Below are 19,474 nucleotides of genomic sequence, written 5' to 3'. Positions count from 1 at the left end.
ATTAAATTTTTAAATCACAGATAACCATGAAACTAAGCAATTGCAAATTTATAAGCATAGCAAACTTCAGTACACTATCAGAAAAACTATGTATTGCAATGAAATTAAAATGCCACCATCTTGACTTCTGCTACCAACAGTAGGATCACTGCTGTTAGTAGAAAAAAATCCACTAACAATAAGCTGATAGGGCCACAATGTTCTGTTATCTAGTTACACCGCTGAGAATTATTGCCCATCCGTGTGCCAGAAGACAAGTGCTTCTCATCGTGACTGAAATGAAGTGGAAGAATGAGGGCTAATATGCTCGTAAATGCTCATGCCAAGAGTCATGTAAGTGACTGGGGGCTCACTAGGCAGGTTACCTCTGTAACTTCAGATGCAGAGTTGACAACCTTTTGAATTCATACCGCCCTCTCCCTTTTTTATTGAAAAGCTATTTTCATATTTGGAGTAGCTTTTCCTTTTTTTTTTTTTTTTTCCTTCTTTTTTGTAATGGTAGCCTTTCAAACATTGTGGGATATGTAAGTATTAGCCATACTTGTCTGTATTTAAAAATATCAGTCAGCAGTGTTTTAAAATCTCTCTTCCCAATTTATGCATCATTATTTTTGGAACATATACTTTAATTTCACCAACAGAGGTCAGTAAACCACTGAAAGAGAACCATAAGTGTTTGGCGCGAACACACCCTCGTCAATCTTTCTAACATCTTTCTGATAGTTTTGTTCAAAGGGCTCTTGTTCGGCTGCTTCAGTAAATATAAGCTTAGTTAACTAAAAGAAAAAAAAAGAAGAGAGTATATGCTTATGCGCACAGGAGAATGAGTTTTATTAGGGATATGAGTTACAGAAAATACTACATTGTTAAAAATCTTTTAGCATTAGAATATATTTGAAATACCTGCTATGAAGCCAATAACATACATACATGCATAGGTATGATCATTGCTAAATCAATTTGTCAAGGTTAAAACAGGCTGTGATTTAAATGGTAGTATTTTGACTGATCTGCTGAATTCTACCTTTCAAGCTTTGTGCTATTGAAAACCAACCTAGTGCGGAGAGAGTATGAAGAGGAGGATCCCAGAGAAGTAACATTTAATGATATTAAAATACCAGATTGAAGCACAGGAGAAACTAAGAGCTGTCACCGACTTGCTCATTTTGGCAGTAACACTCAGCTAATGGAACTATATTAACACATCATTTTCCAACTTTCAACTGTAATGAAAAGCTATTTTTACAAATCATTACTTTCGGTATATGGTGTTTCAGCCACGTGGATTCTATTAGTGTACAGGGGAGTTTCACAACTAAAGCTGCCTGTGCAGTACTGAAAGTGCACCTTTTATGTTGAGCTAATCCCAGAGGGGAGTCAGCACTTGTGCCTGTGTCCTTTTGACCTTTATCCTTTTAATGCATTTTGCCTCAGTAGCAAAAGGTGAAAACCTAGTTTTTATGTTTCAAAACAGACCGCTTCAACAGCAATTCTCTATGAAGCTAAGGAAAGTAACATATGCTCCTGTGGAAACGTTGAAAGTCCCTAGTTCAGCAATCAACAATAGCTTTACAAATGTATTTTTATAATCGCTTTTCTGGTAGCCCTTTGAAGCTCACCCGAACGGCCTCGCTACCACCCCTCTCAACAGCTGCGAGCATGTGAAGCCACTGGAGTGGAAGATGTTAATTATCATCAGCTACTGGAATTTCTCCAGGGACCACTTGTGGTTAGAAACATGCTTCCCTAAAGAACTGCACTAGGCGCTGGGATCATCTCTCCTGTAGCTTATCCGAGTCCCTCCGCTTAAGCAAAAGAAATAATCAATTAAAACTCCCTATCTTCACTTTTAAAGTGTTCTTCTCTTAGGACACGATTGTGTGATTTTCCTAAGCAATCTTAACTGTAAAAATCTTTTATTTCTGTGAATAGAGTTCCAACAATAGGCATTTTCATGTATGTGAGTTTCCAGGGACTAGGTTTAGCATACATACAGATTTTGTCTAAAACTGGAGAAACAAGTCTAAAATGAAAAAGGAACAAAACCAGAAAACATAGAAGACAGACAAATTGATGGACACAACTGCGTGTGGGGCTTTTTTTTCCCCCATCAAGAGTCATTTGTATTTCCTTTTTATGGCCAAGAAAAAGCTACGCACCTTCCCCCCACGTCATCAGAAAACCATACACACAAAAATGGTCTTTCCCCTTCTGCTTTACCTCCTGCTATTCAGTGGCATTTTGAGTCTAAACTAGTTAGCATCAGGAGCTTGATGTGATGTCAGCAGGTGAGATATTCCCCACAGGAACCAAAATAGTAGATGAGCTGGCAGGAAGATCTCCAGAAAAGGAAATAACAGAAAAGCAAGATTCCAAGCCTAGCCTTTTACTGTGACTACTACAAAGCACCTTTAATGGCCGAATACATCCTTAGATATACCTTGTAGATCCCTCTGTGGTAGTTAAACCTAGTAATCACTACCACCACCACAAAAAGACCAAGTCGGGTCAGTCTCTAGCTGCAGAGAAACCAAGATGAACTCAGTAATCTGCAGGACTCAACTCCCAACATGCTAAGAAAGAAGAATGCTGAGGACAGTTCACTTTGCCCTTTGCTACGGATGAGTATGGCACACGTTCCCCAGTACTTTATGAAGTGACACACCAGTCTTTTTTGATAACTTACAGGAGCTGAAGAAAAACAGTCACCCCGCTCTCTAAGAATGCTGTCCCTTTCCTGTAAGGGCACAGGAAATCCCCCTCCACCCCCGGAGGAAGGCGTAAGCAGGAGGAAGGAAACTGAACCTAATGGAAAGTAAACACGTCAACTGTGAAAACAGTAACGACCAGCAACTACAAAAATCCTTCCTTGTTATACCCGAGGACAATGAGTACTCTGCTATTTCAGTTATTCAGTGTTTACAGAGTTAAACCCCCCACAATTACTGGCCAATTCCCTTCTGTGTACACCATTAGTGCTGTTGTATTGTACACCTTCTCCAGTTCAACATCAAATACAGTGATCGAGATATAGATACAGTCAAGATGAAGGATTGCTTAATTCCTCCAAAATGGTCACTGCTTAATGGCATAGACCTATTAACTCTGGGTCAGCTGCTGTAGGCCTTTACAAGCCACAGAAAGTAACAGAATAGGTGTTCCCCAGCTGGCATCAAAAGTAACGGTGAAGATAAAAGTGAGCACACAAACACAGAACTGTTATATACAAAAAAAGTTTAATTGAAATACCTGTATAAAAAAAATATGATCTCCATACATTTCACACTGTTAAACAGAAGAAAAAAAAAATCCAAATCCAAGCTGCATAAATGCAACCAGATCACAGAAACACAGCTATTAAAATAAATTAAGGTTTATGACTCTGCCACTCTACCTTCCAGAGCCAATGCACGGAGACTGTACAATGTCAGTAATTTAAAACCCTTCCAAACAGCATTACTTTACATTTCTGGTACAATAATACCAGACAAAAGGCATACTGACTAACTTTAACAAGTCATTCTATTTCCCTTCAATTAGACTTTGTACAACAATTTTCCATCTTCCAACAAAAATTGATAAGGTCAGAAATTTTTTTTTTCTTTTTTTTTTTTCTTTTTTTAAACAAAAGTTGACAGGAATGCAGAAAAAAAGTGCCATGGGCAAACCACTAGAATTCCCATGGGGAGAAGGAGGGGAAAGCACAGTGTTGAATAACTCTAACCAAATAAATTAACCAAATAGCCACAGCTGAAACCTGTGGGAGGGCTTCTAAACTCCAAACAATAAATAACTGTATAGTACATGGGAAAAACCGAGTTTACATAAACACATTATACAGGTATGGAAAAAAAAGTCAAGTCCTTGAATATTGCATTGATTGTGCATTCAACATGGCCATACATACTTTAAGACTCGCAGAGTGACAAAAGGCCGGGGGGAGTTGCGAAAGGGGCTTCTCATGCCCAATGGTAGAGATGATAAAAGGAAACATGAATAAAGGTTTCTGATAAAAAAGCTGATATACCTGCTCATATTTCTGTGCAGGCTATAGGAAATATTTTGAGCTGCAGAGGTGGGTTGGATTTGGAAAGGGCCAGGGGGCAGGAGTGAAATGTCTGTGTTCAAGTATTCCATCACCAGTGGATGGGACTACTTCATTCAATCACCGAACATGTTCTCCAATGCATCATAGGAGCTGCTTCCTCCAGCACTGAGTCTAAAGGGAGCAAATTCCTATAGTGAACTGGATCTTCTTTGGACATACACAGCTCAAAAAAGAAAGTCCCACTGAAGCAGCTTTCAAAAAGGCACTCAAAAGCAAATAAAATCTAGTCCAGGCTCTATGAGAGCAAAAAAGTTTACCATGTATTCAAGAGGTCACTGCTTTCTTAATAAGGTCAGTCTGTGACCAAGTACTGGCCTGCAACTCCCAAACATCAGCGTTTCCAAAGGAAATCTCTCATTCCAAAGCAGAAAAATAAAATCAAGTCCCTCAGACAACGAGTCAAATACAGAATAATGAATGCATTTTTCTAGCCCCTCCTACGTATTGGCAGCAGCACTGTGGTCTTTCTGCTTGTAGCTCCCCTCCCACTGCGAGGTCCTTAATAATTCACAGACTCTCATTACTTGAACTTGTGCTAGATACATCAGTATCAAGGGTCCGCAGCCTTACGTCACAGTCCTCAGACTTCACTACTTCAGATTTGTGCATCCATTGATGGTCAAAAATTTGCTCAAGTGTTGGTCTGTCTGAAGGCCTCAGTGAAAGGCACCATTTGATCAGCTGTTGACATTCTGTAACAAACAAACAACAAAGCAATTTTAGACTAAGAAAGGAAAAAGACAATCCTGAATAAAAAGTATCCACACGTACAAACTCAAATGTACAGGACTATTTAAAAAAAAAATAGAAAAAAGGAAAAAAGAAAAAAAAGCCCCCATGTGACCCCTATACAACTCACCAGGTGAAATTCTTCTCCTGAAGTTTAATTGTCCCCTCAAGATTTCTTCATCTTGCTCAAAAGGGATGTCTCCGCAAACCATATCGTACAGCAGAACTCCCAGAGACCATACTGTTGCTGATCTCCCATGGTATCTGTGGTATCTGATCCACTCTGGAGGGCTGTATACTCTCGTTCCTAAAAGCAGAGAGCGGAAAAAAAAAAAAAAAATTAAAGTCAAGGTTTAGTGTTTCCCCATTGTTCGGATCCTTCTAGCGGGGCTGAATTAAATTCCTAAACTTGTCATTTGGGAGTTAAAAAAAACACAACCAAAACATCTCTTAAGGGCCAAAGCCATTAGCGGTGTAATTTCAGGTCATCAGCAGGGTTACACCATCAACAAACTTGGCCCATCCGGCTGCGCTATTTTGTTGGGAGGAATAACACAGCCCCATCAGCTGACTGTTTACTGAGGCGAGCTCCCTTTCACTGACCATGTGGCGTCTGCAGCATCACACCAAAAATAGACACAAAAGGACAAAGGGGGCTGGCGGGCAGGAGAAGAGAGGGCGGCAAGAAGGTGAAAGCCCGGGCTGCCCCTGTTACGTGGGGCTAAGCTGCTTTACCCAATTCCGCAAGGCGGTAAACAAAATAGGGCCGCTTACGATTTTTACGTTTTTAAAGCCCCCCCCCCCCCCCCGGGCTTCTCTGCAGCAGATTTTCCCAACCCGCCCTCCCCCCCCCCCCCCCCCCCCCCCCCCCGTGCCCGCGGGCTCCTTGGATACCAAACAAAACCGGGAATTCGTGATGCCGAAGGTCACGTGCGGCGGGGCTTCAGGTTTCACAACAAACAGACGTGAGTGCGGCAGCTGGGGGGGGGCGGGCGGGAAGAGTCCCCCGTTACATCAGTCACACTCCAAGGGCAGGGGGAAATACTCTCCCCTCCTGTCACACACAGGCTTATTTTCAGCTTTCCCATCTCTAAAGCGTCAAGCCCGGGCCCGAAGCTAGGGAGCATGCTTGTCCCCATTGCTTTAAAATCTGCCATGCGGGATTTCCAGGACACCGGCAGAAACGGAGGGGGGTGGGGAGCTACCGCTTCAAGTTAAAAAAAGCACCGCATATAAAAACTGCATATCCATACATGGAAACATCCGACACTGGCAAAGCCTCCACGTAAACAGATCGCCCTCTAGGAAAAAAAAAAAAAAAAAGCCAAACCAAAACGCTTTTTCCAAGACAGGGAAACATAAACTGCTGCGTCACTGCCTGGAATCGCTCCTTCCCTACGCAACCGAACACCCCTGAGCTGCTTCGGGCCAAAGGTTTCCGTTACCGATAGACCCGATATGAACCCCGGCGTCAGAGGGGCCGCTCGCCAGGAACGGGATGCGCAGCAGCTGCCGGGAGGGCATCACCCCGGGGGGGGGGGGGGGGGGGGCGCGGGGGTCTGCCCAACGCGGCGCGGGCAGGGCACGTACCGTCGAAATCGGTGTAGGCCGTGTCCTTGAGGAGGGCCCCCGAGCCGAAGTCGATCAGCTTCAGCTCGCCCGTCCCGAGGTCGACCAGCAGGTTCTCGTCCTTGATGTCCCGGTGCACCACGCCGCAGCCGTAGCAGTGGCGCACCGCCTCCAGCACCTGCCGGAAGAACCCGCGGGCCGTCTCCTCGTCCAGGGCGCCCTTCTCCGTGATGAAGTCGAAGAGGTCCTTCACCAGCTCGGGCCGCTCCATGACGATCAGGTAGCCATCGGGCCGCTCGTACCAGTCCAGCAGCTTGATGACCCCTCTGAAGCCGGAGCCCACCTTCTTCAGGAGGACGATCTCCAGGGGCACCATGACGCCGCTCTGGGCACAGAAGGGGGGCGGGGGGGCCGGGCGCCCCCGCGGCGAGGGGAGGGGGGAGGAGGGCGCGGCCGGCGGGCCCCCTCCGCCGCTGCCGCAGTCCGAGGGGCGGGCGCGGCGCTGCGGCGGCGAACCCCCGCCAAATTCCCCCCCCCCCCCCCCCCCCCGCCCCGACGCAGAGGCCGCGCCAGCGGGGCGGGCCCCGCCGCGGCGCAGCCCCGCCGCCCCGGGGTACTTACAATCGTGCCCCACTCGCTCACCCTCTCCTTCACCACGCGCTTCACGGCGACCTGCGGAGCGGGGAGGAAAGCGGGCGCCGTGAGCGGCGGGGCGGGCGCAGCCTGCGCCCCCGCCGCGGAGGGCCGGGCCGGGCCGGGCCGCGCCGCGCCCGCAGCCTCCAGCTCCTGCCCGCCGCCCCCGCCCGGGAAGGGCCGTCCCGCGCCTCACCGGCAAGCCGTCGGCGATCCTGCTGCCCGCGTAGACGGTGCCGAAGCCCCCGCTGCCCAGCACGGAGCCCACCTGGTAGACTTTATCGAACGGCTCCTTCTCCTCTTGCACTGCGGAAACGAGAGGGAAACACACGGCGTTAGCGTCCGCAGCCGCGCTGCGCTCCGCCAAAAATAAAAAAAAAGAAAAAACATTAACAATAGTAATAAAAGCCCCCAAACGCTCTGCCCGCTGGACGCGTGTTATGTGCGCTGCCCCAATTCTGCCCAAGGCTTCCTTATTATTATTATTTTTTAAATTGTCTTCTCCAATTGAAAAAAAAAAAAAAAAGGAAAAAGCGCACCCCGAAGTTCCGGGGGCTGCCAGGCGCCGGTCAGAGGGGCCGGCCCGCGCCCCGCCCGGCACGGCGCGGCGCGCTGCGCTCGTCGTAGGGGAAACACCGCAGCCCCTGCGCCGGCCCCGCCGTACCTGGCTGGAGGATCTTCACCGGCAAGTGGTCCATGCTGGTGGGGCTGCAGATGTGAGCCAGCGAGCCGAACTTGGAGAGCAACATCTCCCGAGGGGGGGGCACGGCGAGTCCCCCGCGGCGGCGGCAGCGCCGGCGTCCTCCCGGCTCGGCGCTCGGCGGCTCGGCGCTCGGCGGCTCGGCGCTCCTCTCTCCGGAGCCGGCTGGGGGCGGCGGGCCGCCGGGACCTTCCGCTCGGCTCCTTCCGCGGCCGGCGGCGGGCACCGACGGAGTCCGCGGGGGTGCCCGCCGGCACGGATCCACGCGGCGGCCGCGCCGAGTCCTCCGCAGCGACGCGGCCGCTGCCGCCGCTCTCCCTCCTCCAACGGGCGAGAGCCGCGCGGGCAGAGCCGGAGCCCGCCGCGGAGGCAGGCGGGTTCGGGGGCTGCGGGGACGCGCCTGGAGCCCGCCCCTGCGGGGGCCGCCGCGGCGGGGAGCGGGCTGGACGCCGCAGTGGAGCCGTGGCGGGCAGCAGGAGCCGCGCCGCCGCCGGGCCTGCCCGCGCGCTTCTGAGCCGGCGGCGCCCCCGCCGAGCCGCCTCTTAACTCCCAGTATTTTGGTGCGGGCAGAGCGCGGCGAGCGCGCCGAGGATATCCCTCCGCGGGGGAGGGGGAAACACCTCTCCCCGCCGCCCCAGCGGCCCCCTCCCCTCCGCGCCCGGGCGCCCGCGGTGCGGCGGCCGGGACTGCAGCCTCCCGTCCCGCCCTGCCCCATCGGGGGGGCGGGCGGGGGGATGGGGGGGCTGGGAACTACTTATTTGTAGTAACCGACGCGCAGAGTTACAGACTGAGGAACGCATCACGCATTAGCGGCGGAAAAAAAAAAAAAAAAAAAAAAAAGAGGGCGGGGGGTGTGGGGGTAGATTCTCCTGTTTGCGTTAACATTTCCGCATGGCCAATCGCGGGGCGCCTTTTCAAAGGACCACCGGTGCGGCCAATGAGGAGGGGTCTCATTTGCCTTGGAGTGTCCTCCAAAGATGGAGGACAAGTGTCCTCCAAGTGTCCTCCTCCTCCTCCTCCTCCTCCTCCTTGTCCTCCTCCTCGTCCTCGTCCTCCTCGTCCGGCGGCGGGGCCGTTGCGGCGGCGTGCCGTGAGGCGCCCTCTTCCACGAGGCTGCGCCCGGAGCGGGTGTTGGGGCGCTGCCACCGTGAGGGCCTGGGCAGCGGCCTCGCCTGAGGGGAGAGCGAGAGAGCTGGGAGAGTCCGGGGGAGAGGAAAGCCCGAGGGCGCTCAGGGGATCTTGGGGTGTCTGTCCAGCAAAAGCTGTGCGCCACTGATTTAGAAACCGGTTAGTGCTGTGCTGGGTGGGCAACAGTGCCTTAATAACTGTTGCGGCAGCTACTGTAAGACCGCTGGCCAGATGCGCGCAAGTGGAGAAATGGCGTGCGGATGCGCCAGGCTGGAGCTCAACCGGGGAATACCACGACGTTTGCAGACAGGAGGTCAGCACCTCCGCATCCCCGGCACTGCCACCCCTTTTACACCACGGCAGTCCCAGGTGCATAATGGGAGTGTCTCACGTCCCCTCTGTTGACAGTGGTGAAGTCGGAGGTACCGGTACTGCACGGGGATCCCTAACGTGAGGGTATTTTTGGACAATCACTTGAAGAGCTGGCAGTCAGTCCTTCCCACCCTCGGCACTGGGAGAGCCTTGCAGTTGGCATTGTCTGATAATAGTAGTGCTGTAAGCTCTGGCAGTCATGCCCATAAACAAAGCAAGGGCTTCTAGGGAGAGGTAATATCTTTTATTAGATTAGACCAGCTGATGTAAAGGTCAAGTTTTCAGGCACAGTTTCAACCCTTCATGTCCCAGAATGTGTTTTTTGAAGCTAGATCAGTTGAGCTATAAAAGTTACTACCTCTTGTACAGACCATGATATTTGCAGAGGAACCAAACTAAACCACTCAGTTTATTGAGCAGCTGAAGAATTCAGGAGGTTCCATGTTTACAGATTTTTTTTTTCTTGAAGCTAATTATTTGGATTTATCAGATAAAGCTATAAGAAAGCTATTTTTGATGTTAGATATCCTGCCTTTTGGCTATCTCTAATCACATGGAATAAGTTTCTCCAGATAATGGCATATGCATGCTATACTTATGTTTATTGCTGCTGAAATGTAAACAAATACAAACCCTGGGAAGATTTCACGATCTCGCAATACATGTTCCAGGTTTATTTTAAAGAATTTAGCTGTAGCTGCCTTTTGTTATAATCCTTGTCAGCGGCTTGTTGTGAGTATTGTTTTAAATGGAGAATTGGTGTTTCTCACTTCCAAAATGAGATCTCTAGTTATTGAAATAGCAAATATTTTTAAAGAGGGAAAACTGGCAGTAAATATTAATTTGCATAAGTGCTAATTATTTAGGGAATTAACAATGCAAGTAGTTACTAATTCCTGTTTTTTTACATGGCTAAGCATGAAAAATCATATGTGTATCACTAGTCTGCAAACGTAGAAACATCAGGCCTTTTCATTCCAACTGCTTTGCAATTTCTTAAATCCATCTTTGTGTTGTCAATCTACGCTAAATCAGTGATATACTTACCTTGAACCTGTTCAAGAAAATAATACAGAGTTTCCTCAAAATCCTGTTGAGTTTAAGCTAAAACTTCTTCAGCTCTATCAGCTGTAATACTTTTAGTCAAAAGAATATGGCATACTTTACACATCTACGTTTGAAGCAAAATGGTGATCTAAAAGAGACGACGATCAATGTCTGGTATTGGTATAACCCCCTATCCGATTTGTATTTTCACAACAGTGTAAAAGGAAGGGTATTCTATATTTAACATTAAAGAAAACAAGGTAGTTACTGTAAAAAAGTGATAAGGGGGTATTTGTTCTTCACTCACTTAATTTTGGCAGACAGACATTTAATTTGTGTACAGCTACAAGGACTCTTGGTTTGACAGAATTACAGATGGATCCCAGACATGGAATTTACCCTGTCTTTACACATAAGCCTTTCATGAGTTTGCGGTGCTCCTTTTGATCTGGCTTGGAACATGCAGTTCAGTGGTCCTAAACAATTATAGCTGCAGAAATATTTTATAAACTAGTTTTGGCCTCTTTAGCAGTGGCTTTGCAACTATAAATGGAAAATCATTCATGGGTAGGATGCCAGTTTGTTCTTTGATGTACAAATCATTTTTCTGTGCAGCGGCCCCTGAGCAGGCGTGAGTTTGTCAGGCACAGAAATACAGAAGATCCATGGGAGTTTCTGCTTGCAGCACAGAGACAGTACCGCCTTCAGGCTACCTTTTAATGTCTGTATGGAACCCAGTTCAAAGTTTGCTGTGGCACATTGTCAGGTACTGCCCTGGTGGCATTGATGTGCTCTAATATGTGCCTATAGCCATTGCAGGTCTTCTGGATGGGACTACCAAAATGCATCTGTTTGCATAATGTGACCATAAGGAATGCTGCTAAGAATGCTCTGGCAGTAAAAGTCCATTAAAGTTGATAAGAATATTGGTATTCTTAGGTCTCTCAACCTCCTCGTATGTCAAAGCTCCTAGCCATCTTAATGACCCTTCACTTGACTCTCTTCAGTCTCTCTTTTATTTGGTGAGAGAACAAACTGAACACAGTGCTCCAGATGTGGCTTCATATGTGCTGAATAGAGGGCAATAATCATGTCCCTTGACCTGCTGGCTGTGGTCTTGCTAATGCAGTCCAAGATGCGGTTAGTCTTCATTACCGCAAGGACACGCTGCTGACTTTGTTCAGTTTGTGGTCCACTGGGTCCTCTCCTGTAGAACCGTTAGTCCCAGCCTGCACTCCTCTGTAAGTATATCCTGTCCCAGGTGCAGGGCCTTGTATTTATCTTTTTGGAACTTCAAAACAGATGTATATGTTACACACTCATTAAGCTTTTTGAGGTTTCCCTGAATGGCAGCTGTGATAAATTCATCTTATGTATTAATTCATCTTATGTATTTGTTAATCAAACCGGTTTTGTAAGCCTTGCACAGTATGTTCGCTTTTGCAAGGCAGTGTTAGCTCCTGCAAACAGGTGCAGTTGGAAACTTTGTAACTGTAAGGTCCTGCTAAGTGAACGGGATAGCTCGGCTTTCAATGCCTAATAAGGAAATATTTTAAGGCACGCATGCTCTAAACGACAAGAAACACAGAAGAAGACTACAACCTTCATCCCACGACCCCCTTAGCAACAAGGCACGCAATCGCAGAAGACACTAAACAAGGCCACGTGGGCCGGGACTCTGGGCTTTAGCCCGGCAACCGAGGGCTATAAAAAGGGGACTCTAAAGGGGTTGGGCGCGCGCCCATTGGTAGAGCAGAGACTCCCCGGCCGCCTAGCGCTGTTTTGCCTGTTTGCTGCTTGCTTCAATAAATTTTGATTGGACTTTCCACAGGCTGGCGTATAATTTGTCGTCGCCACTTATAACACAGGTCATGGCTGAAAGTGTTAAATAATATCAGCCCTTGTATTGATCGCAGGGAATACCACTTGGAATCACCTGCTAATTGGACTTCGAACAGTTATTAGCTACCCTTGGAGGTCAATGATCTGGTCAGTTTTTAACCCATAGTCCACCTGTAACTCCACAGTTTGGCTGCAAGGACGCTAGGAAACTGTTTCAAAGGTCTTGCTAGAGACAGGGAGAACAACACCTGCTACTCTAACCTCACCCAGAGAGTCTTTCGTGTAGTTGTAGAGGGCAATCAGTGACTGAACACAGTTTGCCCTTGCGAAATTCAAGATGGCCGTTCTGAATAATATTCCTGTCATTGTGTGAATGGAAATGGTTTCCATGAGTACTTGCTCCATGATTTTCCCAGTGACTGAGAGAAGGTTGGTCATCCTGTCATCACGCAGATTCTCCTGGCAATTTTCTAAGACAGACATTTTTATAGTTGTCAGAAACCTCTGATCACCGTGACCTTTCACAAGGGACAGAGATTGCCCTTCCAATGACATTTACTGGCAGTCTTAGTACTCTCAGATGTACCCTGTCCAATCCCATGGACTTGTATTACATTTCCAGCTTGTTTAAATAGACCCTAACCTGATCCTTGCTACTTGACATGGAGCTCTGGGAGGCCTGAGAGCAGACCTTGCCAGTAGAAACTGAGACAAAGACGACATTGAGTTCCTGCGTGCTGTGTCACAGGGTCACCTGCTGTATTCAGCAGCAAGCCTAGATTTTACTGTCTCCCGTTTTGCTGTAAAGGGTCTTTACCCTTGATATCCTTCATCAATTTTAACTGCACGCAAGCATTGGCACTCTTATTACAACCCTGCATGCCTGGGCCATGCTTCTGTATTCCTCCTCATCGTGTCCCCGCTTCCACCTCCCATATGCTTCCTTTTTGTTGTTGAGCTCAGTCATATATTCACTGTGCTGCTAAGGCAGGGCCCTGCTATACCTGCCTGTTTACTTGCAAATTAGGATGGATAACAGGTATGTCTGACTCTGCCAGGTCTTGCAGACAGATTGTTGGGGCACATTTTCAGCAACTTCACCGCTTTCCTCTTGACCAGTGTGTGTCCTTATTTCTTTGCATTTAAAGAACACGTAGTTAGAATTATGAGTGATTAGAGAAAGATGTTGACAACTCCATCAGTAATAGACCTTACATTTCCAGATATGGTACATTCTTTATCATTCAAACTACTGAGTGAATTCAGTCAAAGATGACTCTTGCCACTAAGAGATTAAACTTCTGTTTTAGTTCATGTTTCTACATTAATAAAAGGGATTTTTCTTGCATCCTATCTAGGTGGTATATACCTACTGTTTAATCTCCTGCTTCCCCTCCTAGAAACAGTGTTGGTTGTACTTATATGTTATCATTGATGATACATATGTATCAGTAGAGATTATCTATTTACCATCTGCCATTGGGTTTAATGTGTCTAATATAACTATAATCACTGTTTTTCAGATCAGGCTATATACAATATATACGGATAGATGTTGTCAGTAGTCCGATTAGGTGTTTGGAACAAGGACTTTAGGTCTTGGTAGTAATAAGTGATGAATAAATCAGTGAACAAGATATGACCAGACTTCAAAAGATGATGTGTATTTTAGTACACTCTGGATCTTTGAGAAATATCTTTGTCCTGGTTTCAGCTGGGATAGAGTTAATTGTCTTCCTAGTAGCTGGTACAGTGCTATGTCTGAGTTTGGTATGAGAAGAATGTTGATAACACACTGACGTTTTCAGTTGTTGCTAAGTAATGTTTAGTCTACAGTCAAGGATTTTTCAGCTTCTCATGCCCAGCCAGCAAGAAGGCTGGAGGGGCACAAGAAGTTGGGAGGGGACACAGCCAGGGCAGCTGACCCAAAGTGGCCAACAGGGTATTCCATACAGTGTGACATCATGCCCAGTATATAAACTGGGGGGAGTGGGGGTGAGGGGATTGCCGCTCAGGGACTACTTGGGCATTGGTCGGTGGGTGGTGAGCAATTGCATTGTGCATCACTTGTATATTCTAATCCTTTTATTATTACTATTGTCATTTTATTAGTGTTACCATTATCATTATTAGTTTCTTCTTTTCTGTTCTATTAAACTGTTCTTACCTCAACCCACGAGTTTTACTTTTTTTCCCTGATTCTCTCCCCCGTCCCAGTGGGTGGAGGGGAAGTAAGTGAGCGGCTGCGTGGTGCTTAGTTGCTGGCTGGGGTTAAACCACGACAATCTTAAACTTCTGTTACTAGTGAGCTGATATAGGATGTATTTCAGCATTCATGAACAACAGCAGATGAAATCACAAACATGTAGTTAATAGGTTGTACTTAATGTCAAGATTAATCTGCCCATCCATATACTTTGTTCTTGGTGAGATGTGTTCAGCTCAAGCTGGAGGGGTGGAAGAAGAGGGGAGCAATCCAAAGACACCTCTGAGTTAAAGACCATCTTTTTATTTGGTGTGTAGAACAGTAGAAGTATCTGATCTGTGATGGAGGCTCTTCCATGGTAAAAGTAACATAAATAATAGAAATGAGAAATAACCTTTGCATATAAAAGATTATGGAGGAATGTGGTAACAATGGACAGGGCTATGGGACACTTGTAGAAATAACCACCTGTCTGGTGAAGATACTTGTAAGCTAAGAGGGTGAACACTGACCTTTTATCAGGGAAGTATTAATTTAAGAGTAGGCAAAGAATGTAACCCCTTTGATATAGCGTTAGCGAGACCAGTACTGGTGTACTGTTAAAAGAAGGTCGAAAAACTGGAAAGGCTTCCAAGGACAATACAACGTCTAAGACCAGTGTCTTAAAACATAAAACTTTAATAGCTCAATCTGTTTTGTTTATTTGGGAGAAGGTTAAGAGGTAACCTCTTACCATCACAATCTAGAAGTATCTGCAATGTATTTCTTTTTTTTCCCCACCTCGTATTTGATAGCTCTTTAAGTCTCACACAGGAAGAGTTTCCCAGCCTGGGAACTGAAAGAAAACAAACTATAGAAGTAAAGTACAGGTGGGTAACAGACGGTAACTGTGGAGTCTTCTGTTAATTCAAGACCTCATACTGAAACTGGATTTAAAATGAGACAAGAAGATATGATCATGTGTAAAAAGAACTTACAGATTTGATGCAGAATTTGCATTAGATACCATGACATTGTGTCAAGGGAAGTCAGACTGGAAAGTCTCTGCACCATTAATATTTATAACTCAAAGAACGTGGCTTTCCACAGAACTGAGTTCTCAGGACCTCATCTTCCACTGTCATGCAGGTGGCACATTGTGTTTAGTAGAGAGATTGCACAATTTCAGCATTTTTCCCCATTTAAAAAAATGTGTTGGAGAACTAAAGCGGGATCAAGGAAGGGTAATGAGAATGACTGAGGATATGAACAAAACCCTCTTTTGAAAGATTAAGCCTTTTTTTCACTTTAGAGAGAAGATTAAGAAAGGGGGTGCAGTAAAATAATGGTCTAGGTACAGTAGATTAGATGACCGTGTTCTCTGTCATCTAACATGAGCTCAGGAACATCAAGGAAAATTAAAAGGTAACATTCAAGACTGATAAAAAAAAACCCAACCTGTAATTACTTCTACTTATAAAACTTGTAATTAGACTGTGGAACTCACTGCCAAGTCACAAAGGCCAAGAATGTAACAAGATTAAAAAGAGTATTATATTTTTAGGGATAACAAGAATATTCAGAGTTATAATTGGAGGATAAAAATAATAGAAGGGCTATTAAGTCACAGGTTTCAAGGTGAAAACCAACTTTCTGTCTTGTAGAATGAGTTGATACTGACATTGGCAAATCAATGAAAAGGGAATGTGAGTAATGAGGAGGTGGTCCACCTCTGACTGCTCTGGGGTCTTTGTATAGAGTGAGCCAAAGTGCTGGAATAGTTTGTGTAACAAGGCAATTCTTAATAAAGTCCTGTATTTGGCTGGTTTAATTTTGGTTTTTGGTTGTTTTTTTGTTTTTTTTTTTTCCCAGTAGTGTTATACTTAAACCGCTGCAAGGATGTGAAAAATTAATCCCAGTGTTTTGTTCAGTGGGATAGACTGGATGGGTATTTTTTTATATTAATCTGTGTACCAGTGGAAATAGTAAGGCATCACAAAGTGTTCTATGAATTTTATGTTTGCCCACATGCACCAAACAAAATTGAGGGGGGGGGGAAGAAGAGAAGTAGTAAAAAAAGTCAAGGTTTACTTTTTTCTGTTATTTGGTAAATACATAATCAATATACATAGTCCTTCAGTTAAAATTAGAGAAGCACTGGAACAGATGATCTCTTAAGATTTTGTGTAGAAATCATGCATTTAGAGGGATGATTACTGTATGGGATGAAGCAAAAAAGCATTGTTTGTGTGTCTCGGAGTTTTAAAGAAATGTTAGAATACAGATTGAACTGGATTCTGTTCTACCTTCCCTTTTCAAAATTCTTGTATGAAATTTTTGAAATGTGAAGGATAAATATATGAAAGCCTTATCTGAGATGTGACCATCATAGCTATAAAATTTACATCATTCCATTGGATCTGTGACCTCATCCAAAAGGCACATCGCTGTGCTCCCAGTAAAGTAATTCAGTAATTTGTTAATCATAAATTCATTACAAAAGTCAGTGGCGGTACTAGTGTGTCTTTCTATACTTGAGAACAGATAGAAAAGTTTAACTGGTTTTCAATGATTATAATGGTAATAATAATAAATAATAAAATCACTGAAGACTTGCAAAAAGAGACTTAATATACAGAGCTATCAGCTCTTCACTTGATCTGGCTTGAATCTTGACACTAAATTTAAAACCAAACTTACAATACCAACATTGTGAAACAATGGTCCTATGCTACTAATTTCTACTCTACATAGAGATATATTTCTAATTTTAAAAGCAAAAGGAGTAATTTAAAAAAGACTGAAAGGACAGCTGGTGGGGGGGGGGAGTTAAATCAAGAATTGTTATAATAATATAGTAGTTGTAATATGGACATGATGGAACAAGTTCACATTTTTAAGTGCAGTAGGTGGATGCACTTTGGAACAACAGTTTAAGTTTTCAACCAGTTTTATGGCTATGTGAGCTCCTGGGTAAGGCTTCCTGAGCCAAAATTGAACAGTGTAAAAGCATTCAAATCCTTCCTACTACCTTACTATCACTTCCTGTGTGCCTCCATCTCCACTTTCTTCACTTCAGCTTCTCAACCACTCTGTAATGAGAAATCTACTAGAAAGTTACCGTAATCACAGAAATAAGATCTGTCCTTTGAACCACATACAGGAGGGAACCACCAGATTACTTTGAATGGGTGTGCCCCAGCTTTCTGATTGACAAACTGCCACCGTTCCTGATCTTTGCTAAGCTAAAAGAACGTAATTATTAACCAGCGAAAACTCCAGTCCTGCACGTGCAACCCACATGTAGTCTTCTGCAGAACTGTCACTAGTCACTGCTACTTTCATTAGTATCAGACACAGACAGTATCATTAGCAAGCTGAATTGGTGTGTGTGCCTTTGTACAAAGGATCCTCAGTACTGTGCTAATGTATGTAATTGACAACAGAAGTTCACATGGAGGAGAAGGTTACATATTGAGTACATTTTTCTGTAAGTATAATTACTCTTGTCAGCATAGGTTGCACTTTTTATTTTTCGAAGTCAGATCAAGTCTATGAGAACAATTCCATTTAGCATATACTGAAAGTCGATACCTGGTTTGTTAATGTACTATTAAAATTTAAAAAAGGATGGGAAGGAATGAGTATCATTAAATGATCTTTGATCAAGGCTCAGATGAATGCACTCCAACGTTTATACTATAATTAAAAATGTAGTGACTGTCCTTGCTCAGTGTTTTATTCATGGATAACTAAGGTATGTACCATAAACTGCATATGACTCTGTGATCGAAGGACACTTTACTGTGTATCTTATACTAACTTTATGATCATAATTTTTCCTTTTCTGTTTTGTTTCCATGGACTTTGTAAAGATTATCATAGTTTATGTTATGTTAATCAGTATCTTATCAGGTTTGGGGTTTTTTTAATTGCTTCCTAAATGTTAAAATCTTACAACAAATATGCTACAGTTTAACTATTACGCTTTCTGAAAGGATGATTTTACTCATATTTCAAGCTGGTAAGTCTCTTATGCCTGATCCAGATACGTGTCCACAGAAAACAAGAAGAGATAACACAATTGGACAGCAAAAGCTGGGACATACAAGGCAATAGGTCCATTTTGAATATTTTAGCCATATTACCTTTTATTCCTTTCCCATGTACAAGTTTTTGAGACCAGATGTGAGACTTTCTGGCTTTGTATATATATGGAGAGCCTTCCAAAGGGTTAGATTTTGAGGAAGTGGGGACTCAGTATTCTATTGGTATTTATGCGCAGTTAGGAAGTAATTCAAGTATGTAAAGACATGCCATTTTGGATGGCAGGTGTATCCTGCCTGGCCTCCTACTGCTGCTCAAGAATGATATGACTGTTCTGCAGGTCCTTTGTCATCTTCCTATGTGGAAGCCTCAGATATGCTGTTATCTGAAATTATTTGGGCATCTAATAGTTTAGACGCCTGAATAATTCTTTCTGTTACCTTTCAGTAACTGTGATCCTGTAAGATGTTATGTGTGTCCTCGGTTTACTGTAGATTTTCAGATGCTCCATGAATGCACAATCAGAATCTTAATGAGGTTGGTGTGGATATAGCATGTGGGACAGTCATAACTACCTAACTCGTGCTTTTGTCTACACAGAAAGTAAGGATGTATCTTGAGGTCATTCTTAAGTCTGTTTATGTCAATGAGCCAGTATAAGTCCTTGCACTCAAGTCCTAATAATTGTTCAGCTCTGCTGGACTTCCAGGAGTGATATTTACCTGAAAACTCTGTCCTTCAGCCCTTCCCTTTCTGCTGTGCATTGGAAACTACCTGTGATCATGTCCCGCTAAAGACTGCTGCTGGTAGACTTAGTATTCCCTGTTCCTAATTACATCTTTTCCACCTTTCTGTATAATTTTCACTATCTGTTGGCAGCAATGAATCTGAGACAAGAAAGAGATGGTTGTGCCACAGACCAAAGACTCTCTACCAAATGCAAAGCATGAGGTGTACAGCTTTAATCCTGGCTGCCAACTCTGTGTTGAAGAAGAAGAGCAAGTATTACTCAAGTTATTTTGACAATCGCCTTTGACTAACCGTCAGTGCTACTGGGGACATTCATCATGCAGAAGGGTATGTCCGAAGAGGCACTTAACTCAGAGTTTGGCAG

At 44.8% G+C, this 19,474-nt stretch overlaps 1 protein-coding gene across 1 annotated transcript; it reads right to left on the bottom strand.

Annotated features, from left to right (window-relative positions):
• Nucleotides 1-3,222: 3,222 nt before the first annotated feature.
• LOC115337854 (serine/threonine-protein kinase pim-3-like) lies at nt 3,223-8,271 on the bottom strand. The gene is made up of 6 exons (XM_030006262.2): nt 7,704-8,271; nt 7,236-7,345; nt 7,028-7,078; nt 6,428-6,791; nt 4,968-5,144; nt 3,223-4,800 (listed from the first exon to the last, which is right to left on the bottom strand). The coding sequence occupies exons 1-6, from the start codon at nt 7,786-7,788 to the stop codon at nt 4,616-4,618; spliced, it is 972 nt and encodes a 323-aa protein (XP_029862122.1). The 5' UTR covers nt 7,789-8,271; the 3' UTR covers nt 3,223-4,615.
• Between the last annotated feature and the right edge of the window lie 11,203 nt (nt 8,272-19,474).

This window comes from Aquila chrysaetos (assembly GCF_900496995.4).
Source record: "Aquila chrysaetos chrysaetos chromosome W unlocalized genomic scaffold, bAquChr1.4 W_unloc_7, whole genome shotgun sequence".
Lineage (NCBI taxonomy): Eukaryota > Metazoa > Chordata > Aves > Accipitriformes > Accipitridae > Aquila > Aquila chrysaetos.
This window is presented reverse-complemented; position numbering and strand designations above follow the sequence as displayed.

Excerpts from the sequence above, each read along its gene's own strand:
- LOC115337854 (XM_030006262.2), bottom strand. The coding sequence starts at position 7,788 with ATGTTGCTCTCCAAGTTCGGCTCGCTGGCTCACATCTGCAGCCCCACC. Across the intron at positions 7,346-7,703 it reads GGTGAAGATCCTCCAGCCAG|TGCAAGAGGAGAAGGAGCCG; the intron begins GTACGGCGGGGC and ends TCGTTTCCGCAG. Across the intron at positions 6,792-7,027 it reads TGAGCGAGTGGGGCACGATT|AGCGGCGTCATGGTGCCCCT; the intron begins GTAAGTACCCCG and ends TTCTGTGCCCAG.